Below are 23,644 nucleotides of genomic sequence, written 5' to 3' on the forward strand. Positions count from 1 at the left end.
TGAAGACGTCAGAGACCGGAGTGTTTCTGTCCAGGTGGACGTGAAGACGTCAGAGACCGGAGTGTTTCTGTCCAGGTGGACGTGAAGACGTCAGAGACCGGAGTGTTTCTGTCCAGGTGGACGTGAAGACGTCAGAGACCGGAGTGTTTCTGTCCAGGTGGACGTGAAGACGTCAGAGACCGGAGTGTTTCTGTCCAGGTGGACGTGAAGACGTCAGAGACCGGAGTGTTTCTGTCCAGGTGGACGTGAAGACGTCAGAGACCGGAGTGTTTCTGTCCAGGTGGACGTGAAGACGTCAGAGACCGGAGTGTTTCTGTCCAGGTGGACGTGAAGACGTCAGAGACCGGAGTGTTTCTGTCCAGGTGGACGTGAAGACGTCAGAGACCGGAGTGTTTCTGTCCAGGTGGACGTGAAGACGTCAGAGACCGGAGTGTTTCTGTCCAGCTGGACGTGAAGACGTCAGAGACCGGAGTGTTTCTGTCCAGGTGGACGTGAAGACGTCAGAGACCGGAGTGTTTCTGTCCAGGTGGACGTGAAGACGTTAGAGACCGGAGTGTTTCTGTCCAGGTGGACGTGAAGACGTCAGAGACCGGAGTGTTTCTGTCCAGGTGGACGTGAAGACGTCAGAGACCGGAGTGTTTCTGTCCAGGTGGACGTGAAGACGTTAGAGACCGGAGTGTTTCTGTCCAGGTGGACGTGAAGACGTCAGAGACCGGAGTGTTTCTGTCCAGGTGGACGTGAAGACGTCAGAGACCGGAGTGTTTCTGTCCAGGTGGACGTGAAGACGTCAGAGACCGGAGTGTTTCTGTCCAGGTGGACGTGAAGACGTCAGAGACCGGAGTGTTTCTGTCCAGGTGGACGTGAAGACGTTGTCCCCACATTGTCTTTATAAACACAGGACAGTGGTAGTTTGCAGCTGTAACGTTAGCTAGAACAACGTGCAGTATTACTTTTAAAACCAGGCAGTGTATCGTTTCCACACTTTTATAGTTTATTTTTTTCTCTCTTTAATTTAAAGAAATGCACACAGTAAAAGAAAAAAACAAATCAGATTCTCGCGGTGCTCCAGCACCCCCAACACGGGGCTATGGGTGTGCACGTTCAGAAGTGGGTGTCAGTCTCAGGAGGCGGAGCCTGGTGCGTTTACTGTCCTCACTGAAGTCTGTTGGTGAGGAAGAAGAAGATAAGCATCTGACGCTGATGAAGGCTGAGCTCAGGTTTTATATCTGTCAGCAGACCAGGAAGGATTTATTTTTCTACTTTGTTTTAAATCATTTTGAACATATTTAACAAGTGTTTTCTACACTTCACATGGTTTCGATTGCAGCCGAAACACACCTGTACAGGTGTGTTTCGTGTCCTCGCGTCAGTCTGCTCCACCACCCTGACCTGAGCAGGCCTCCTCAGGCTGGCCACTGGCCACACTGGTTCCAGCAGCTCCACTCTCATCTGAAAATAAGCTCCCAGTGTCAATTTTAGTTTTGGACAGGGCCGTGCAGTCCACATGGAAGGCTGTTCATGTCGGCTGCAACGTCTCCACCTTTGTGGTCCGATGCAGGAGCTGGACTTTCTGGAGTCCTGACACACGTTAGCAACATGAAACGTGCCGAAGGACGCCTGTGGTGCCCTCCATCACCTGCTGGAGGAGGTGGCACTCGCTGCCAACTAAGCCTTCAAAGGCGAGGACCATAAAAGTGTTCCAAAGGCGAGGACCATAAAAGTGTTCCAAAGGCGAGGACCATGAAAGTGTTCCAAAGGCGAGGACCATGAAAGTGTTCCAAAGGCGAGGACCATGAAAGTGTTCCAAAGGCGAGGACCATGAAAGTGTTCCAAAGGCGAGGACCATGAAAGTGTTCCAAAGGCGAGGACCATAAAAGTGTTCCAAAGGCGAGGACCATAAAAGTGTTCCAAAGGCGAGGACCATAAAAGTTTTCCAAAGGCGAGGACCATAAAAGTTTTCCAAAGGCGAGGACCATGAAAGTGTTCCAAAGGCGAGGACCATGAAAGTGTTCCAAAGGCGAGGACCATGAAAGTGTTCCAAAGGCGAGGACCATAAAAGTGTTCCAAAGGCGAGGACCATAAAAGTGTTCCAAAGGCGAGGACCATGAAAGTGTTCCAAAGGCGAGGACCATGAAAGTGTTCCAAAGGCGAGGACCATGAAAGTGTTCCAAAGGCGAGGACCATGAAAGTGTTCCAAAGGCGAGGACCATGAAAGTGTTCCAAAGGCGAGGACCATGAAAGTGTTCCAAAGGCGAGGACCATGAAAGTGTTCCAAAGGCGAGGACCATGAAAGTGTTCCAAAGGCGAGGACCATGAAAGTGTTCCAAAGGCGAGGACCATGAAAGTGTTCCAAAGGCGAGGACCATGAAAGTGTTCCAAAGGCGAGGACCATGAAAGTGTTCCAAAGGCGAGGACCATGAAAGTGTTCCAAAGGCGAGGACCATGAAAGTGTTCCAAAGGCGAGGACCATGAAAGTGTTCCAAAGGCGAGGACCATGAAAGTGTTCCAAAGGCGAGGACCATGAAAGTGTTCCAAAGGCGAGGACCATGAAAGTGTTCCAAAGGCGAGGACCATGAAAGCGTTCCAAAGGCGAGGACCATGAAAGCGTTCCAAAGGCGAGGACCATGAAAGCGTTCCAAAGGCGAGGACCATGAAAGCGTTCCAAAGGCGAGGACCATGAAAGCGTTCCAAAGGCGAGGAGCATGAAAGCGTTCCAAAGGCGAGGAGCATGAAAGCGTTCCAAAGGCGAGGACCATGAAAGGCGAGGACCATGAAAGGCGAGGACCATGAAAGCGTTCCAAAGGCGAGGAGCATGAAAGCGTTCCAAAGGCGAGGAGCATGAAAGCGTTCCAAAGGCGAGGAGCATGAAAGCGTTCCAAAGGCGAGGACCATGAAAGGCGAGGACCATGAAAGGCGAGGACCATGAAAGCGTTCCAAAGGCGAGGACCATGAAACAGGAACGAGGTCTCGTTGTATGTTTTAGTTCTAACTTTTGGTATATTTAAAAGGTTGGCACCATAAGACCTCAGAGTCCACGAGGGCTCATAACCGAACCGTAGGGTTTGTCAAAAACAATTTCCTGTTACAGATTATGAAATGAAAACTACTTTATTAATCCCCAAAGGGAAATTCAGTAAGGTAACTAGAAAATTTTGCTCTTCTTGCAGAATAACCACTATGAATGCCCTTCTATGCTGAATGATTGATTTGCAATTGCATAACCATTTGGAGAAGAAGCACAACTATCCAACTTGATTTATCAAGGCACTGCGTCGTGATTCTGACCCATGAAAACGTGAACAAGAGCCCGATCCTTGAACCACTACACCAGCACAGCTGTCAGCTGCACTCTGGCACAAGCATTAGCATTTTTTACCATTGGGATAAGAATGTTTTGGTTTATTTTTAACATGCTGCAGTGTGTACTCAGCAGTAGAGCTTAAGATTTAAATGGTTATGGTAGCACACAATATCTATTAGATAAAGATCAGCATAAGCACTGGGAGAAGTACAACAATCTGACACGATTTATCAGGACCCACCAGCCGGATTTAAACCCACGACCTTCTGAACGAAAGGCAGTTCAGTTCACCACTGCTTCACCACAGTTCTTGCTTATGTCCTGAGCAGGAGTGCTCATATGTTTTGCCGATGGGAATGCCTTTGCCCCCAGTGTGTAATCAGCAGAACTGCAGACAGATGTGAAAGACTGAACTGCTGTCAAGAAGCTAAAGATTATTTTAAATAGTTTGTAAATACAACAAAAAAAATCTGAAGTCAGTAGTTAACCTGCATTAACCTCTTTCAGGAGATATATTTGGCTTTTTCACATTTTAACTTTTTCAGTTATTCAGGTTTTTGTCAATTTTTCAATTCTGTTTTGTGGAGAAAATCAATTCAGCTCAGCAATTGGTCCATTTTGTGCATAATGAGCTGCGGATTGCTTCATCAGGGTGTGCCGCCACACAAGTACATAGTGGTCTACAAGGATCAGGTTCTCATCCAGCTTCTTGGTGGTCAATGTTATGAGGTTTATTCAGAGGCCGTTGATTGGTGCTGTTGTTGAATTACCTCCAGTTGTATGCTGCACGGGGAGAGGTGACCCGGGGGGGTCACCGTGCGACGAGGTGACCCGGGGGGGTCACCGTGTGGAGAGGTGACCCGGGGGGGGGGTCACCGTGTGGAGAGGTGACCCGGTTCTGGGAGTGGGCTGCTTCAGGGAGCCAGCAGCAGCATGTCGGCCAGCTCTCCGGTGTGACCCGGTCCCCCTTACATGTTCTCTGTTCTAACTGGTTCTGTGGTCCTTCCAGGCGGCGTTGAGGAAATGGAGGCCAAGGCATCGCCGGTAGAGCCAGACTCTGGCCCCGGTCCCAGTCTGGAGAACATCGGGGCGGTGTATGAGGGGGGCGATGAGGAGGCCGCCAGGGAGCTGATCAAACAGGCCTGCTGTGTGGAGTGCTGCAGAGGAGTCCACACCGACGGGGTGAGTGTCGCCGGATAAGTTCGGAGATGAAGCCGTCTTTCTGAGAGACCTGCACCTCCTCCGTCTGCAGGTGGAGCTGATTCCTGACAGGATTTACTGGTTCATTAACTGGCCAAACAGAACAACTCTCCTCTCTTTGTCAGCTGGTGGGTTCACACAGACCCAGCTCCCAGTTTGGATCTGGTCAGTCGTCCTGGTCTCAGAGTGGACATTTATCTAACGGAGAGCTTGTTCCAGTTTTCAGCTGGGATTGTCCCAGTTGCCACCTTTCATAAATTGAAATTAGGGACGCACACCACAGCTCCTGGATTGGGGGGGGGGGGGGGGGGTCCTCTTCTAACTTGAGGAAAGTACTTTATATAATACAGTACAATCTGTACAATACTTAGCTGTTGTGTAATTAATTAACCTTGAAGATGATCTCTGTGTGTAGAGCGTGTAACATAGAACTTTACATAGAATAACACCTGTGTGACTTCACCTGCAGGCAGTGAGTGGGGGGGGTTGGGATGACACATTCATATCATCTATATCATGGTCACTGATGGATGGACAAGTTAACTGACTGTCTGATCATCCCGTTACGGGGGTTACCATAGCAACACGTTAATCAGCTGGTGCAGATCAGCTGATTTTTGACAGGTGAATGAGAGAAATGTGCTACTTAACAGCTTTCTGGCATAAAAACTATCGAGGCCAACATAAAATAGTTCCTATGAGCTACTTTAGTATATTTAGTCAGTTTTCTAATAAAAAAGAAAAGAAACAGAAATAAACGTTTGTTATAAAATGTTTACAGTGTGGGACCATGGTGATGACGGCGTCTAGACTCCGCGTCATGCAGTGAAATGCAGCTCCTTGTTGCTTTTTTTAAAATTTATTTTTATTTTTTTTATTTAGAACTTTTCTGCAAATAAGGGACATGTACATAGGTTAACAAACCAGGTAAGGAACATAGAGACACAAGGTAGAGAAAGAAAGAGAAGAAGGGGGGGGGGCTGGTTGTACACACAAAAAAAGAAAACTAGTACAACTCGAGTACAGTTTGTACACAAATAGGTACATGCACAGATAGCACCGGTAACAAGATAGAAAAAATTAGATTGATAATCGGGAGAGTAATGGGGATCCACAGAGACTAGGCTATTCTCCACAGATACAATAAAAAATGGTCGCCACATCTTATCGAAGGCCTTTGCATTGAGAGATAGGTTATGCCAAATCTTTTCCATAGATTCAGCAGGTTATTTCAGAAAGCCAGGTTTTAAAAGAAGGGGCTACATCACTCCTCCAATGGGTCAAAATAATCCTTTTAGCAATAATCATGCCGTAGTGTATGGTATTGCGGTGAGATGATGTGAGTCGGGAAAGAGCTACCTAAAACTGAAATACGAGGATCTGGGGGTATATTGCAGTTGTAAACCTCAGAAAAACATCTGAAAATGTCAGGCCAGAACTGCTTTAATTTAGGGCAGAACCAGAAGAGATGACCTAAGGTTCCCTCAGCTGATTTACATTTTAGACATATTGGGGAGATCGAGGGGTAGAAGGAGTGCAATTTAGTGAAAGAGTAATGTAATCTATGGATCACTTTAAATTGTATGAGTTGGTGTCTAGAATTAACTGACCATCTGTGAACATTACTTATTGTCAGAGCCAGGTCTTTCTCCCAGGCTTCCTTTAAGTGTTGAGAGGGAACTGAAGTAAGCGAGGTGAAAAGATAAAAAATCATGAGGTAAGTTTCTTCGATTCAGGTGGACGCTTTATCAGGGCATATAACTCTAAAGGAGGTGGCTGAGATTTAAAGGAGGGAATGTTTTTGCGGGTAAAATCTCTGAATGAATTTAACGGAAAAAATGTGAGTTCGGTTGTTAGAATTTTTCTTTCAGTTGAGAGAATGTGGCAAATGTCTGGTCAATGTAGAGATCCCCAAAAGTGACTATACTGCTGTTCTCCCAGAGCTGAAAAGCATTATCAGTCAATGATACAGGAAAAGTGTGGTTTCTGCAAAGTGGGGAGTAGATAGAGATTTCAGGCAGTGTGAGAGATTTCCTTATGTGGTACCAGATCTTCAGGGAGCTTGTGACTACAAAGTTATTACAAGCAGTGGTTGTTAAAGGTAAGGGTGAGGAGAAGAGCAGTGTGGGAAGGGAGCTCTTGACAGAGCACTGTTCAATTACAAACCAAGATGGTGTGTGGGCGACAGTGTTACCTAGGCGTGTATTTTGCCAAAACAGTGCTCTGCAGTTTGTAGCCCAGTAGTAGTGGCAAAAATCAGGTAGACTTAGGCCGCCGGCTGACTTGGCTTTAATTAAATGTTTTTTGGAGATTCGGTGTGTCTTATAACCCCACACAAAAGGTAAAATAATTGAATCCAGTTGTTTAAAAAAGCATTTAGGTAAAAAAAAATTTTAAAAAAAGGTAAATTTTGGGTGAGGTAGATAAATGTGGGGGGCAGGACCATCTTCATGGCATTGACACGGCCAATCATAGATAATGGCAGAAGTCTCCAGGAATCAATGCAGCTTTTAATTTGTCCAAAAAATCCCAAAATTTTTTGGTAAGCTAGGTTCGGGTTCTTAGGAATTGTGACTCCGAGGTATTTAATGTTATCTGAGACAACTTGAAAAGGTATGTTCTTCAGGAAAGTGGGGTCCATTTCACCTGTAAGCGGCAGGAATTCTCTTTTGTCCAAATTCACAGTGTATCCAGAAATTTTGCCAAACTTCTCAACCAGTTCTAGTAAGGGGGAAGGGACTCTTCTGGGCGGGACAGAAAGAGGACCACGTCATCTGCATACAGTGAAATGCGGTGATCAACCCCTCCTAAAATTAGTGGTGTGATATGAGGGTGATTTCTGATGGCAACAGCCAGGGGTTCCATTGCAACCGCGAAGAGCAATGGGCTCATAGGGCAACCTTGTCTGCACGATCGTTGCAGTGGAAAAGGAGGAGATCCATTATTGTTGGTGATAATAGAAGCAGTAGAATAAGCATATAACTTTTTGACCCAAGAGGTAAAGTTATCACCAAAGCCAAATTCTTTTAAGGATGCTAACAAGTATGGCCACTCAACCTGATCAAATGTCTTTTGGGTGTAAAGGGCAAGGATGGCAACTTTAGAATCAGGGTTGAATTTGGAGTACACAATATTTAGCAGACGCCTAACATTGAAAAATGAAAATCGTCCAGGAATAAATCTGGTTTTGTCTTGATGAGTTATGCTGGCTATACATTTGTTGAGTCTATTTGCTAAGATTTTGGTGAATACTTTAAGATAACTGCCAAGGAGAGCTATCGGATGGTAAGAAGATGGGTCAGTTTGTTCTTTATCCTTCTTCAAAATCAGCGAGATATTGGCCTCATACAGTGTTTTTGGGAGTAGGCCAACTGATAGAGAATGATTGATCATTCTTAGCATATAAGGGGCTGTATTATCCAGGTATGCCTTGTAAAACTCTATGCCAAATCCGTCAGGGCCGGACGCCTTGCTGTTGGAACGTATAGCAAGTTTAATTTCTTCTTAAGTTAAATCAGAGTTCAGGGCTGTTTGTGCTGCAGGATTCAATTTGAGTAAGTTAAGGGTGTGGAGAAATTTAAAGATGTGTTAGATGTCTGATGCGGATTTTGAGGAGTAAAGGTCTTCATAAAACTTCCGAAAACAGTCATTAATTGCCCCAGGATCTGTAACAACAGTGCCTGAGGGGGTTTTAATTCTATGAGTCATCCTGCTAGCTTGGATGTTCTTAAGTTGGTGTGCCAACAATTTTTCCGGCTTGTCAGCTAATTCAAAATGTTTCTGTTTTACTTTTAACAACATCAAGCTGACAAGGTTTGACACGGCCGCATTATACTGAGATTTCAATTTAATAATTTCATTGAGTTTGGTAGGTGAGGGCGTTGTCCTATAGTCCCTTTCAAGGGTCAAAAGATGGGTCAAGATTGCTGATAATTCCTTCTCCCTTTCTCTTTTTAATTTAGCCTCATAAGCAATAATTTGCCCGTGCATAACAGATTTAAATGCTTCCCACAAAGTGGAGTCACTGACCTGTGATGTGTCATTTTGGCTGAAATATTCCAGCTAAGCAAGGTAAGGCTGCCGCCCTGTGGGGGGGTGACTGAGCTACAAGCAATCATGAGAGGGTGAGTGGCAGAACAAAATTGACTCGCAAAATATAATGCAATGAATACATGTAAAACTTTGTACATGTGTTAGACAAGCAGGCCAACAAGGGGGGAAAAAAAAAAGTCCAAAACTGGACATCCTTTCTCTCCCTCCGCCTCAGAACAGGGAGGGATACAGGTACAAACATCTACTGAGACAGCTGGGAGCAGCAGAGAGTTGTCGAGCATCTTGAATAGTCCGGATCATCTGACAACTCCCCACACCCAGATGTAGAAAAACACAGAACACTGTATATAAACATAATATACACACCAGCACAGCTGTCAGCTGCACTCTGGCACAAGCATTAGCATTTTTTACCATTGGGATAAGAATGTTTTGGTTTATTTTTAACATGCTGCAGTGTGTACTGCATATAAACATAATTCAACTTACATAAGCGTCCAAGCAGTGGGGGAATAGTCATTCTGGAGAAATGGAGGATTTAATAGATTTGTCTATGAAGGGTTCTGCATCGGAGGCATTCTGGAACATTTTCTGTTCCGTACCATAGACGAAGGTCAGCCTGGTCCTTTGAAGGTCTTTTGGCTCCATCAAAGGCACGGCGTTGTTCCATGACCTCGGGGGGAAAGTCCGGGTAAATATTGATACGGGCTCCGTCTGAGGATAAGGGGGAGTGCAACCGGGCAAGTTTGAGGATCTTTTCCTTCTCAGAAGGGTGGTGGATTTTGGCGATCATGGTACGCGGGCGTCTGGATGTAGGTGTGCCTATGCGGTGCGCTCGGTCGATCCTAACTGTTAGGGAAGGCGGTGGTCCCGAGAAGCTGTGGCAGGAGGTCTGCGATGACCTGAGACGGGTTGCCTTTCTCTGACTTTTCCGGTAAGCCCGTGATCTTAATGTTGGAGCGCCTTGACTGGCCCCCAGCTCCTCGTTGTTTCATCCTACATATTGGACTGTTTCTGTTTGCTGCTTCATGACCTGGAGGGAAATCATGTTATCACAGTTTAACAACACTAATAAGAAGGCTCATTTATCCAATGATCACTTAATACAGATTGCTTAAAAATGCACTTAAAACCAGAAAGATCTAAACATTTTAATGCATATGAAAATAAACGTTTCCCTCTAGCTAGGCTATATATATTTTTGTGTGCATTTCTTAACTGTTCATCCATTGAAAATACGTTTTTTGGCTATATATGGTCTTTATATTGGTAAATACAGCATTATGTTCTCCTGATGCTGTTAGATGTCAGACAGTCCACCGTGTGCGAATGAACAGTCACTGTTCTACAGTCTGACTTACAAACATCTTCACTGACTGACGCTTTTTATTTCCAGCAGGTAGAGAACCAGGTAGGCGACAGGAGACATGTTTAAAAGGGAGCGTGCATGAGTCATGTCTGTCTCCAGACAACCAGGCGCAGAACGGAGGAGGATGGACCTGCAGGTTCTGCATGAAAACAACAGTTTTACTGGCTGCTGTGTTTTTATTTAGTTAATTATTTTTAGATTGAGTGTTGATGTGACCGACAGGTGTAGGCTGTTGGAAAGTGATGAAAATACGGAACAAAGTGCGCCCCCTATTGGTTCAATCCGGGACGTTTGTCTGTCGATTAAAGGACGATTCCGTATTTTACGGGACGGGTGGCGACCCGAGCTGGCGGTGATCAGTCTCAGATATGCCAACATTTCTGAGTGTTTCTGAAGTTTTTTGGACTTGTTTTATGTTCGTACTGCTTGCCGGCGTGCGTAAAGAGAAACTCCTGGATGATGTGAGGCTGTTTCCGTCCAGGATGCTGCTGGACAAGTCCGAAAGGAATCCTGACCTTCAGGAAGGAAACCTCATGCTGCTTGAAGACTCTCATCACCACCAAACAAGCTTCCTGATATTCACCATGTAGAAACCGTCCATGCACCATGAGGTCAGCAGGCTGGTTGGTGTCATCAGAACCTCCAGCTCGGTTCCGTCCCGCCGGGTTACAGTCTGCCTTCTGTTGCGCGGCCCTGCAGGGAATAGACCAACCTCTGACTGGCCGAGGACCGGTTTCACTGATCTGATCTTGTCCTGATCCAAGGTCCGGCTGCTCTCCCTGGCCGCCCAGCACAATGATCTGGAGAGTGTCTGTTACCTCCTGAAGGAAGCCCGGATCAGCGTGCCTCAGGAGCCTTCCGACAAGAACCCAGCAGTCCTGGCGGCCCGGCTCGGCCACACCAGTCTGCTCAGAGAGCTGCTGGACTCCATACCTGGTGGGAGAAACCCTGCAACACCACACCATCACACATTCCATGTCAAACTGGTCCCAGTAAGTAGCTGCAATGATCCTGCTGGTTCTGCCGTCAGCTTCCACGCTGAGGAGAGACCTGCTGAACCGCATGCTGGTCACGTCCTGCCAGCAGGGTCACCTGGACGTTGTCCGTCTGCTCGTCCACAGCTACGGCGCTGACGTCCAGGACTTCGCCGTCCACGGTGATGAATTTGCCGTGATCAACGGGCTGCCGCTCTACGCCGCTGCACAGGCAGGTAGGTTGTAAGGTCCCACTGGAGGACGCGTCCAGTGGGGCGCTGCTGGGGAGGGCCCAGCCGGTGGACTCGGGTGTTCTGTCTTCCAGGGAATGAGGAGATGGCTGACTTCCTGCTGCAGAGCGGCGCAGGATTCTCCTCCTACACCCTGATGGACTTTCCAGACTTCAGCAGACGTCTCCTCAGAGTCAAGCTGCAGGAACGCTGCAGTGAAGACAGAGAGGAGGTGTGTGTCCCGGTCATTCCCAGGAATTCTGACACACCTCAGAGGCAGACATGTGACCTGGCTGCACCAAACAGAACCATCCTCTGTGTGTGTGTGTGTGTGTGTGTGTGTGTGTGTAGGCTGTCAGTTTGTGCTGGAGTGGTCTGCAGCTGCCCTGGTTGGACCTGGACTGGTTCATGGACGTGTCCTCCCGGATCACCCACCTGGACCTGTCGTCCAACAGCCTGACCAGCCTGCCCTCCGTGGTTCCCTGGGGTCTCATCCAGCTGAGGACTCTGGACCTTCAGGACAACGCTCTGAAGGAGATGCCAGCGGCCCTGAACTCCCAGGATGTCATCAGCTCCAGGTACCGCCCCCCCCCCCCAGCAGCTGGGCTTCTGGTGTAAGAATACCTGATCATCCTTCCTGATTGATCCCAGCTGGTAGAGATTAACCCTTTCAGCTCCACCGTGGTAAATCTGCCAGCTGGTTGGGTGTTTGTAATAACACAGTTGTTACATTATTATTATTACTATTATTCCCTTCTTCCTTTTAACATCTCGGCTGTTTTTATTCTGCTTCTTCTTCTCCAAAACAACCAGAAAAACACAGAACCGTTTCCTCTGGTCTTTGTCCTCGTGTGGAAGTTGAAGGGTTAATATGCAAATGAGGATACTTCATAACCACCCCCCCGTGTTGAGTAGAAGTATCTCATGTACTTGTAACACAATATTTTTTGTCTAAATGGATAAAAACTCAGCGGAGACGGAACAGGAAGCGGACGTGTTGAATCGGGAACCATGACGCAGCCTGGACAGGCGTTTCCCAGCATGCCTTGCATGTGTGCATGGTGACGGCGTTTAAATCTGCAGCAGGAATGCGTCTTTTTCTGTCGCCTGTTTGGTTTCATAACGTCCACCGTAAACTCTTAGAAACACGTACGACAGTTGTTGTTTGGTGGCGGAGGCGGATAAGGAAGCTGGTCCGGTGGAGGGCCTCACGTCTCGGCTTCTTCTCGGCCTTCATGTCGGGAACGCTGCTGTTCTGATCCGGCCATGTTGAGCATTCCCAGCCTTCCTTTCTCCTTCGCTCCAGTTTGCAGACGGTCAACCTTTCCCAGAACCAGCTGAGGAGTTTGCCAACCGGACTTCTCCATTTGACCCGCATCCAGAAGATTTCTGCAGCCAGAAACCAGATCTCCGTCCTGTTCGACCTTCCTGACAGTAAGCTCCGCCCTCGTGGCGCCGCCCTCCCGGCTCGATGGCCTTCATCCAGGTTGTTCTGGTCTGACTGGTTCTGTTCTGCAGCTGTGAACTGGATCGGTCTGCGTAAACTGGAGGAGCTGGATGTGTCCGATAACTGTCTGAGCAGTCTGCCCACCGCCGTCATGCACCGCCTCAAGTCGCTGCGGCTGCTGGATGTGAGCCGGAACAAGCTGAGCTGCTTCCCGGATCCCTGGGCCTGTCCGCTGGTAAGAACCCCTCACTGAAACCCCTTCCTGTTTACCCTGGAACACTCCAGAAGCTGCTCCCCAGGTCCCTGGGCCGGAGCTGGTTCTGGTTCTAGACGGGGAACTGGTTCTGGTTGTAGACTGGGAACTGGTTCTGTTTCTGGACTGGGAACTGGATCTGGTTCTGGACTGGGAGATGGTTGTGGTTGTAGACTAGGAACTAGTTCTGTTTCTAGAATGGGAACTGGTTCTGGTTCTGGACTGGGAACTGGATCTGGTTCTGGACTGGGAGATGGTTGTGGTTGTAGACTAGGAACTAGTTCTGTTTCTAGACTGGGAACTGGTTCTGGTTCTAGACTGGGAACTGGTTCTGTTTCTAGACTGGGAACTGGTTCTGGTTCTAGACTGGGAACTGGTTCTGGTTGTAGACTGGGAACTGGTTCTGGTTGTACACTCGGAACTGGTTCTGGTTCTAGACTGGGAACTGGTTGTGGTTCTAGACTGAGAACTGGTTCTGGTTCTAGACTAGGAGATGGTTCTGGTTGTAGACTGATAACTGGTTCTGTTCCTAGACTGTGAACTGGTTCTAGTTTTAGACTGGGATCTTTTTCTGGTTCTAGACTGGGAGTTGGTTCTGTTTCTGGACTGGGAGCTGGTTCTTGTTCTAGACTGGGAACTGGTTTAGGTTCTAGACTGGGAGCTGGTTCTGTTTCTAGACTGGGATCTGGTTCTGTTCCAAGACTAGGAACTGGTTATGGTTGTACACTGGGAACTGGTTCTGGTTTTAGACTGGGAACTGGTTCTGGTTCTAGACTGGGAACTGGTTCTGGTTGTAGACTGGGAACTGGTTCTGGTTGTACACTCGGAACTGGTTCTGGTTCTAGACTGGGAACTGGTTCTCGTTGTACACCGGGAACTGGTTCTGGTTCTACACCCGGAACTGGTTCTGGTTCTAGACTGGGAGCTGGTTCTGTTTCTAGACTGGGAGCTGGTTCTGTTTCTAGACTGGGAGCTGGTTCTTGTTCTAGACTGGGAACTGGATCTGGTTCTGGACTGGGAGATGGTTGTGGTTCTCGACTGGGAACCGGTTCTGTTTCTACACTGGGAACTGGTTGTGATTGTAGACTGGGAGCTTGTTGTGGTTGTAGACTGTGAACTGGTTCTGTTTCTATACTGGGAACTGGTTCTGGTTGTAGACTGGGAACTGGTTCTGTTTCTGGACTGGGAACTGGATCTGATTCTGGACTGGGAGATGGTTGTGGTTCTAGACTAGGAACTGGTTCTGTTTCTAGACTGGGAACTGGTTCTGGTTCTAGACTGGGAACTGGTTCTGGTTCTAGACTGGGAACTGGTTCTGGTTCTAGACTAGGAGATGGTTCTAGACTAGGAGATGGTTCTGGTACTAGACTGATAACTGGTTCTGTTCCTAGACTGTGAACTGGTTCTAGTTTTAGACTGGGATCTTTTTCTGGTTCTAGACTGGGAGTTGGTTCCGGTGTTAGACTGGGAGCTGGTACCGATTGTATACTGGGAACTGGTTCTGTTCCTAGACTGGGAACTGGTTCTGGTTGTACACTGGGAACTGGATCTGTTTCTAGACTGGGAACTGGTTCTGGTTGTAGACTGGGAGCTTGTTCTGTTTCTGGACTGGGAACTGGTTCTGGTTCTAGACTGGGAACTGGTTCTGTTTCTAGACTGGGAATTGGTTCTGGTTGTAGACTGGGAGCTGCTTCTGGTTCTAAACTGGGAACTGGTTCTGGTTGTAGACTGGGAGCTGGTACGGGTTGTATACTGGGAACTGGTTCTGTTCCTAGCCTGGGAACTGGTTCTGGTTCTAGACTGGGAAGTGGTTCTGTTTCTAGACTGGGAATTGGTTCTGGTTCTAGACTGGGAACTGGTTCTGGTTGTAGACTGGGAGCTGCTTCTGGTTCTAGACTGGGAACTGGTTCTGGTTGTAGACTGGGAGCTGGTACGGGTTGTATACTGGGAACTGGTTCTGTTCCTAGCCTGGGAACTGGTTCTGGTTGTAGACTGGGAGCTGGTACGGGTTGTATACTGGGAACTGGTTCTTTTCCTAGCCTGGGAACTGGTTCTGGTTGTACACTGGGAACTGGTTCTGGTTCTTGACTGGGAACTGGTTTTGGTTGTAGACTGGGAGCTGGTACGGGTTGTATACTGGGAACTGGTTCTGTTCCTAGCCTGGGAACTGGTTCTGGTTGTAGACTGGGAACTGGTTCTGGTTCTTGACTGGGAACTGGTTCTGGTTGTAGACTGGGAACTGGTTCTGGTTCTTGACTGGGAACTGGTTCTGGTTGTAGACTGGGAACTGGTTCTGTTTCTAGACTGGGAACTGGTTCTGTTTTTAGGCTGTAAAGTGGTTCTATTTCTAGACTGGGAACTGGTTTTGGTTCTAGACTGGGAGCTAGTTCTGGTTGTGGACTGGGAACTGGTTCTGTTTCTAGACTGGGAACTGGTTCTGGTTGTACACTGGGAACTGGTTCTGTTTTTAGGCTGTGAAGTGGTTCTATTTCTAGACTGGGAACTGGTTCTGGTTCTGGACTGGGAGCTGGTTCTGGTTGTAGACTGGGAACTCGTTCTGGTTCTGGACTGGGAACTGGTTCAGGTTATAGACTGGGAACTGGTTCTGGTTCTGGACTGGGAGCTTGTACTGATTCTAGACTGGGAACTGGTTCAGGTTCTAGTCTGGGAACTGGTTATGGTTGTAGACTGGGAACTGGTTCTGTTTCTAGACTGGGAACTAGTTCTGGTTTTAGACTGGGAGCTGGTTCTGTTTTTAGGCTGTGAAGTGGTTCTATTTCTAGACTGGGAACTGGTTCTGGTTCTGGACTGGGAGCTTGTACTGATTCTAGACTGGGAACTGGTTCAGGTTCTAGTCTGGGAACTGGTTATGGTTGTAGACTGGGAACTGGTTGTGGTTGTAGACTGGGAACTGGTTCTGGTTGTACACTGGGAACTGGTTCTGTTTTTAGGCTGTGAAGTGGTTCTATTTCTAGACTGGGAACTGGTTGTGGTTCTAGACTGGGAGCTAGTTCTGGTTGTGGACTGGGAACTGGTTCTGTTTCTAGACTGGGAACTGGTTCTGGTTGTACACTGGGAACTGGTTCTGTTTTTAGGCTGTGAAGTGGTTCTATTTCTAGACTGGGAACTGGTTGTGGTTCTAGACTGGGAGCTGGTTCTGGTTCTGGACTGGGAGCTGGTTCTGGTTGTAGACTGGGAACTCGTTCTGGTTCTGGACTGGGAACTTGTTCATTTTCTAGACTGGGAACTGGTTCTGTTTCTAGATTGGGAACTGGTTGTGGTTCTAGACTGGGAGCTGGTTCTGGTTCTGGACTGGGAGCTGGTTCTGGTTGTAGACTGGGAACTCGTTCTGGTTCTGGACTGGGAACTCGTTCTGGTTCTGGACTGGGAACTTGTTCATTTTCTAGACTTGGAACTGGTTCTGTTTCTAGACTGGGAACTGGTTCAGGTTATAGACTGGGAACTGGTTCTGGTTCTGGACTGGGAGCTTGTACTGATTCTAGACTGGGAACTGGTTCAGGTTCTAGTCTGGGAACTGGTTATGGTTGTAGACTGGGAACTGCTTCTGGTTCTAGACTGGGAACTGGTTCTGGTTCTAGACTGGGAACTGGTTCTGGTTGTAGACTGGGAACTGGTTCTGTTTCTAGACTGGGAACTGGTTCTGGTACTAGACTGGAAGGTGATTCCACAGAGTCACCACTGTTTTGCTCATGAGCAGGATCTGGTGGGCGGTTTGAGTCCAGAATGAAAGGTGGACCACAGTGTCCTGGTTCCTGTGATGATGATGATTATGATGAAGATGATGATGATGTGGATTATGACTATGACTATGAAGATGATGAGAATGAGGAGGATGATGATGAAGAGGAATATGATGAAGATGATGATGAGGACTATGACGATGATGATGAAGATGAAGGTCCACCAGCAGTAAGGGTCAGTGTTCTGTGTTCTGTTTAGAAACAGTGCCGAGCCTCGTCTAATCTGATCCAGACCCTCCCCAACACCATCTCCATCTTCTGGAGGACCCAGCTGCAGGAGCTGGACTTCTCCGACAACGTCCTGGAGGAGCTCCCCTCTTACATCTTCCAGCTGGAGGTAGGCACCTCCTCCATGGATGCTAGCACCTCCTCCTGTCTTTTCCAGGGCTTCAGGTTGTCTCTGCAGACCCAGAGACCTGCAGACCCAGAGACCTCCTCTCTCCTCCGTTCTCCCCTCTTCTCCTCCGTTCTCCTCTCTCCCCAGACATTGGAATTAAATCTCTGATTATTGGTCCATTCATGTTCCTCGTACCTTTAACCTGTCGTTCCATCAGCCAATCAGCTGTTCCATCCTGTGTCTCCCCCCCCGCCATCAGGCCATCTCCTCCCTGAAACTCGGTGGGAATGTCATCACAGCGCTTCCCGCCCCCGATAAATGGAAGTGTTCCCAGCTCAGATTCCTCGACCTGTCCAGGAACCAGCTTGGAAAGTAGGTCCACCGACACCAGCATCACCTCAGGAGGTTCCTCCTGAGTTTCATCTTCAAGAACATAAAACTTTTAACATCTGTTGCTTTTTATTAGAAAGTGCAAAGTTTCTAATGAAAAGAAAGATTCAACTGGTTCCATATGGTTCCTGTTGGTTCCATCTGGTTCCATCTGGTTCTAACTGGTTCCATGTGGTTCCATATGGTTCCTGTTGGTTCCATCTGGATCCAAATTGTTCCATTTGGTTCCATATGGTTCCTGTTGGCTCCATCTGGTTACAACTGGTTCTGTCTGGTTCTATCTGGTTCCATTAGGTTCCTGTTGGTTCCAATAGGTTCTATCTGGTTCCATTCAGTTCTCTCTGGTTCCAGATGGTTCCATCTGGTTCTGTTGGTTCCATCTGGTTCCATCTAGTTCCATATGGTTCCTGTTGGTTTTATATGGTTCCTGTTGGTTCCATATGGTTCCAGATGGTTCCTGTTAGTTCTAACCAGTTGTTATGTAGCTCCTCCTCCTGTGGTGATTACGTAGCTCCTCCTCCTGAGGTCGTTACGTAGCTCTTCGTCCTGTGGTTGCGTAGCTCCTCGTCCTGTGGTTGCGTAGCTCCTCCTCCTGTGGTCGCAAAGCTCCTCCTCCTGTGGTCACGTAGCTCCTCGTCCTGTGGTTGCGTAGCTCCTCCTCCTGTAGTTACGTAGCTCTTCGTCCTGTGGTTGCGTAGCTCCTCGTCCTGTGGTTGCGTAGCTCCTCCTCCTGTGGTCGCAAAGCTCCTCCTCCTGTGGTCACGTAGCTCCTCGTCCTGTGGTTGCGTAGCTCCTCCTCCTGTAGTTGCGTAGCTCCTCGTCCTGTGGTTACGTAGCTCCTCGTCCTGTAGTTGCGTAGCTCCTTGTCCTGTGGTTGCGTAGCTCCTCGTCCTGTGGTTGCGTAGCTCCTCGTCCTGTAGTTGCGTAGCTCCTCGTCCTGTGGTTACGTAGCTCCTCCTCCTGTAGTTACGTAGCTCCTCGTCCTGTGGTTGCGTAGCTCCTCGTCCTGTGGTTGCGTAGCTCCTCGTCCTGTGGTTGCGTAGCTCCTCGTCCTGTGGTTGCGTAGCTCCTCCTCCTGTGGTTGCGTAGCTCCTCCTCCTGTGGTTGCGTAGCTCCTCGTCCTGTGGTTGCGTAGCTCCTCGTCCTGTGGTTGCGTAGCTCCTCGTCCTGTGGTTGCGTAGCTCCTCCTCCTGTGGTTGCGTAGCTCCTCGTCCTGTGGTTGCGTAGCTCCTCGTCCTGTGGTTGCGTAGCTCCTCGTCCTGTGGTTGCGTAGCTCCTCGTCCTGTGGTTGCGTAGCTCCTCGTCCTGTGGTTGCGTAGCTCCTCCTCCTGTGGTTGCGTAGCTCCTCGTCCTGTGGTTGCGTAGCTCCTCCTCCTGTGGTTGCGTAGCTCCTCCTCCTGTGGTCGCGTAGCTCCTCGTCCTGTAGTTGCGTAGCTCCTCCTCCTGTAGTTGCGTAGCTCCTCGTCCTGTGGTTGCGTAGCTCCTCGTCCTGTAGTTGCGTAGCTCCTCGTCCTGTGGTTACGTAGCTCCTCGTCCTGTAGTTGCGTAGCTCCTCGTCCTGTGGTTGCATAGCTCCTCGTCCTGTGGTTGCGTAGCTCCTCCTCCTGTGGTTGCATAGCTCCTCGTCCTGTGGTTGCGTAGCTCCTCCTCCTGTGGTTACGTAGCTCCTCCTCCTGTAGTTACGTAGCTCCTCCTCCTGTGGTTGCGTAGCTCCTCCTCCTGTGGTTGCGTAGCTCCTCCTCCTGTAGTTGCGTAGCTCCTCCTCCTGTGGTTGCGTAGCTCCTCCTCCTGTAGTTACGTAGCTCCTCGTCCTGTGGTTGCGTAGCTCCTCCTCCTGTGGTTGCGTAGCTCCTCGTCCTGTGGTTGCGTAGCTCCTCCTCCTGTGGTTGCGTAGCTCCTCCTCCTGTAGTTGCGTAGCTCCTCCTCCTGTGGTTGCGTAGCTCCTCCTCCTGTAGTTACGTAGCTCCTCGTCCTGTGGTTGCGTAGCTCCTCCTCCTGTGGTTGCGTAGCTCCTCGTCCTGTGGTTGCGTAGCTCCTCCTCCTGTGGTTGCGTAGCTCCTCGTCCTGTAGTTACGTAGCTCCTCGTCCTGTGGTTGCGTAGCTCCTCGTCCTGTGGTTGCGTAGCTCCTCGTCCTGTGGTTGCGTAGCTCCTCCTCCTGTGGTTGCGTAGCTCCTCCTCCTGTAGTTACGTAGCTCCTCGTCCTGTGGTTGCGTAGCTCCTCGTCCTGTGGTTGCGGAGCTCCTCGTCCTGTGGTTGCGTAGCTCCTCCTCCTGTGGTCGCAAAGCTCCTCCTCCTGTGGTCACGTAGCTCCTCGTCCTGTGGTTGCGTAGCTCCTCCTCCTGTAGTTACGTAGCTCCTCGTCCTGTGGTTGCGTAGCTCCTCGTCCTGTAGTTGCGTAGCTCCTCGTCCTGTGGTTGCGTAGCTCCTCGTCCTGTAGTTACGTAGCTCCTCGTCCTGTGGTTACGTAGCTCCTCGTCCTGTGGTTGCGTAGCTCCTCCTCCTGTAGTTACGTAGCTCCTCGTCCTGTGGTTGCGTAGCTCCTCCTCCTGTGGTTGCGTAGCTCCTCGTCCTGTGGTTGCGTAGCTCCTCCTCCTGTGGTTGCGTAGCTCCTCGTCCTGTAGTTACGTAGCTCCTCGTCCTGTGGTTGCGTAGCTCCTCGTCCTGTGGTTGCGTAGCTCCTCGTCCTGTGGTTGCGTAGCTCCTCCTCCTGTGGTTGCGTAGCTCCTCCTCCTGTAGTTACGTAGCTCCTCGTCCTGTGGTTGCGTAGCTCCTCGTCCTGTGGTTGCGGAGCTCCTCGTCCTGTGGTTGCGTAGCTCCTCCTCCTGTGGTCGCAAAGCTCCTCCTCCTGTGGTCACGTAGCTCCTCGTCCTGTGGTTGCGTAGCTCCTCCTCCTGTAGTTACGTAGCTCCTCGTCCTGTGGTTGCGTAGCTCCTCGTCCTGTAGTTGCGTAGCTCCTCGTCCTGTGGTTGCGTAGCTCCTCGTCCTGTAGTTGCGTAGCTCCTCGTCCTGTGGTTACGTAGCTCCTCGTCCTGTAGTTGCGTAGCTCCTCGTCCTGTGGTTGCGTAGCTCCTCGTCCTGTGGTTGCGTAGCTCCTCGTCCTGTGGTTGCGTAGCTCCTCGTCCTGTAGTTGCGTAGCTCCTCGTCCTGTGGTTGCGTAGCTCCTCGTCCTGTAGTTGCGTAGCTCCTCGTCCTGTGGTTACGTAGCTCCTCGTCCTGTAGTTGCGTAGCTCCTTGTCCTGTGGTTGCGTAGCTCCTCGTCCTGTGGTTGCGTAGCTCCTCGTCCTGTAGTGGCGTAGCTCCTCGTCCTGTGGTTACGTAGCTCCTCCTCCTGTAGTTACGTAGCTCCTCGTCCTGTGGTTGCGTAGCTCCTCCTCCTGTGGTTGCATAGCTCCTCGTCCTGTGGTTGCGTAGCTCCTCCTCCTGTGGTTACGTAGCTCCTCCTCCTGTAGTTACGTAGCTCCTCCTCCTGTGGTTGCGTAGCTCCTCCTCCTGTGGTTGCGTAGCTCCTCCTCCTGTAGTTGCGTAGCTCCTCCTCCTGTGGTTGCGTAGCTCCTCCTCCTGTAGTTACGTAGCTCCTCGTCCTGTGGTTGCGTAGCTCCTCCTCCTGTGGTTGCGTAGCTCCTCGTCCTGTGGTTGCGTAGCTCCTCCTCCTGTGGTTGCGTAGCTCCTCCTCCTGTAGTTGCGTAGCTCCTCCTCCTGTGGTTGCGTAGCTCCTCCTCCTGTAGTTACGTAGCTCCTCGTCCTGTGGTTGCGTAGCTCCTCCTCCTGTGGTTGCGTAGCTCCTCGTCCTGTGGTTGCGTAGCTCCTCCTCCTGTGGTTGCGTAGCTCCTCGTCCTGTAGTTACGTAGCTCCTCGTCCTGTGGTTGCGTAGCTCCTCCTCCTGTAGTTACGTAGCTCCTCGTCCTGTGGTTGCGTAGCTCCTCCTCCTGTGGTTGCGTAGCTCCTCGTCCTGTGGTTGCGTAGCTCCTCGTCCTGTGGTTGCGTAGCTCCTCGTCCTGTGGTTGCGTAGCTCCTCGTCCTGTGGTTGCGTAGCTCCTCCTCCTGTGGTTGCGTAGCTCCTCCTCCTGTAGTTACGTAGCTCCTCGTCCTGTGGTTGCGTAGCTCCTCGTCCTGTGGTTGCGGAGCTCCTCGTCCTGTGGTTGCGTAGCTCCTCCTCCTGTGGTCGCAAAGCTCCTCCTCCTGTGGTCACGTAGCTCCTCGTCCTGTGGTTGCGTAGCTCCTCCTCCTGTAGTTACGTAGCTCCTCGTCCTGTGGTTGCGTAGCTCCTCGTCCTGTAGTTGCGTAGCTCCTCGTCCTGTGGTTGCGTAGCTCCTCGTCCTGTAGTTACGTAGCTCCTCGTCCTGTGGTTACGTAGCTCCTCGTCCTGTAGTTGCGTAGCTCCTCGTCCTGTGGTTGCATAGCTCCTCGTCCTGTGGTTGCGTAGCTCCTCCTCCTGTGGTTGCATAGCTCCTCGTCCTGTGGTTGCGTAGCTCCTCCTCCTGTGGTTACGTAGCTCCTCCTCCTGTAGTTACGTAGCTCCTCCTCCTGTGGTTGCGTAGCTCCTCCTCCTGTGGTTGCGTAGCTCCTCCTCCTGTAGTTGCGTAGCTCCTCCTCCTGTGGTTGCGTAGCTCCTCCTCCTGTAGTTACGTAGCTCCTCGTCCTGTGGTTGCGTAGCTCCTCCTCCTGTGGTTGCGTAGCTCCTCGTCCTGTGGTTGCGTAGCTCCTCCTCCTGTGGTTGCGTAGCTCCTCCTCCTGTAGTTGCGTAGCTCCTCCTCCTGTGGTTGCGTAGCTCCTCCTCCTGTAGTTACGTAGCTCCTCGTCCTGTGGTTGCGTAGCTCCTCCTCCTGTGGTTGCGTAGCTCCTCGTCCTGTGGTTGCGTAGCTCCTCCTCCTGTGGTTGCGTAGCTCCTCGTCCTGTAGTTACGTAGCTCCTCGTCCTGTGGTTGCGTAGCTCCTCGTCCTGTGGTTGCGTAGCTCCTCGTCCTGTGGTTGCGTAGCTCCTCCTCCTGTGGTTGCGTAGCTCCTCCTCCTGTAGTTACGTAGCTCCTCGTCCTGTGGTTGCGTAGCTCCTCGTCCTGTGGTTGCGGAGCTCCTCGTCCTGTGGTTGCGTAGCTCCTCCTCCTGTGGTCGCAAAGCTCCTCCTCCTGTGGTCACGTAGCTCCTCGTCCTGTGGTTGCGTAGCTCCTCCTCCTGTAGTTACGTAGCTCCTCGTCCTGTGGTTGCGTAGCTCCTCGTCCTGTGGTTGCGTAGCTCCTCGTCCTGTGGTTGCGTAGCTCCTCGTCCTGTAGTTGCGTAGCTCCTCGTCCTGTGGTTGCGTAGCTCCTCGTCCTGTAGTTGCGTAGCTCCTCGTCCTGTGGTTACGTAGCTCCTCGTCCTGTAGTTGCGTAGCTCCTTGTCCTGTGGTTGCGTAGCTCCTCGTCCTGTGGTTGCGTAGCTCCTCGTCCTGTAGTTGCGTAGCTCCTCGTCCTGTGGTTACGTAGCTCCTCCTCCTGTAGTTACGTAGCTCCTCGTCCTGTGGTTGCGTAGCTCCTCGTCCTGTGGTTGCGTAGCTCCTCGTCCTGTGGTTGCGTAGCTCCTCGTCCTGTGGTTGCGTAGCTCCTCCTCCTGTGGTTGCGTAGCTCCTCCTCCTGTGGTTGCGTAGCTCCTCGTCCTGTGGTTGCGTAGCTCCTCCTCCTGTGGTTACGTAGCTCCTCGTCCTGTGGTTGCGTAGCTCCTCGTCCTGTGGTTGCGGAGCTCCTCGTCCTGTGGTTGCGTAGCTCCTCCTCCTGTGGTCGCAAAGCTCCTCCTCCTGTGGTTGCGTAGCTCCTCCTCCTGTAGTTACGTAGCTCCTCGTCCTGTGGTTGCGTAGCTCCTCGTCCTGTGGTTGCGGAGCTCCTCGTCCTGTGGTTGCGTAGCTCCTCCTCCTGTGGTCGCAAAGCTCCTCCTCCTGTGGTCGCGTAGCTCCTCGTCCTGTGGTTGCGTAGCTCCTCCTCCTGTAGTTACGTAGCTCCTCGTCCTGTGGTTGCGTAGCTCCTCGTCCTGTGGTTGCGTAGCTCCTCGTCCTGTGGTTGCGTAGCTCCTCGTCCTGTAGTTGCGTAGCTCCTCGTCCTGTGGTTGCGTAGCTCCTCGTCCTGTAGTTGCGTAGCTCCTCGTCCTGTGGTTACGTAGCTCCTCGTCCTGTAGTTGCGTAGCTCCTCGTCCTGTGGTTGCGTAGCTCCTCGTCCTGTGGTTGCGTAGCTCCTCGTCCTGTAGTTGCGTAGCTCCTCGTCCTGTGGTTACGTAGCTCCTCCTCCTGTAGTTACGTAGCTCCTCGTCCTGTGGTTGCGTAGCTCCTCGTCCTGTGGTTGCGTAGCTCCTCGTCCTGTGGTTGC

The 23,644-nt window shown here is 50.5% G+C and overlaps 1 protein-coding gene across 3 annotated transcripts in view; it reads left to right on the forward strand.

Moving 5' to 3' along the window:
• Positions 1 to 23,644, forward strand: part of lrrk1 (leucine-rich repeat kinase 1) — a 331,059-nt gene that overhangs the window by 10,960 nt on the left and 296,455 nt on the right. For 2 of the 3 annotated variants that reach the window (XM_079247905.1, XM_079247906.1), the window contains exons 3-11: positions 4,311 to 4,483; positions 10,688 to 10,859; positions 10,954 to 11,133; positions 11,223 to 11,359; positions 11,479 to 11,705; positions 12,434 to 12,561; positions 12,646 to 12,809; positions 16,788 to 16,925; positions 17,185 to 17,297. In XM_079247905.1, coding sequence (XP_079104031.1) covers positions 4,311 to 4,483; positions 10,688 to 10,859; positions 10,954 to 11,133; positions 11,223 to 11,359; positions 11,479 to 11,705; positions 12,434 to 12,561; positions 12,646 to 12,809; positions 16,788 to 16,925; positions 17,185 to 17,297 — 1,432 coding nt within the window. Of the gene's footprint in view, positions 1 to 4,310; positions 4,484 to 10,687; positions 10,860 to 10,953; positions 11,134 to 11,222; positions 11,360 to 11,478; positions 11,706 to 12,433; positions 12,562 to 12,645; positions 12,810 to 16,787; positions 16,926 to 17,184; positions 17,298 to 23,644 lie in introns of those variants that run through there. The other variant, XM_079247907.1, reaches the window with a different exon arrangement.

Source organism: Telmatherina bonti (genome assembly GCF_933228915.1).
Source record: "Telmatherina bonti genome assembly, chromosome: 1".
Lineage (NCBI taxonomy): Eukaryota > Metazoa > Chordata > Actinopteri > Atheriniformes > Telmatherinidae > Telmatherina > Telmatherina bonti.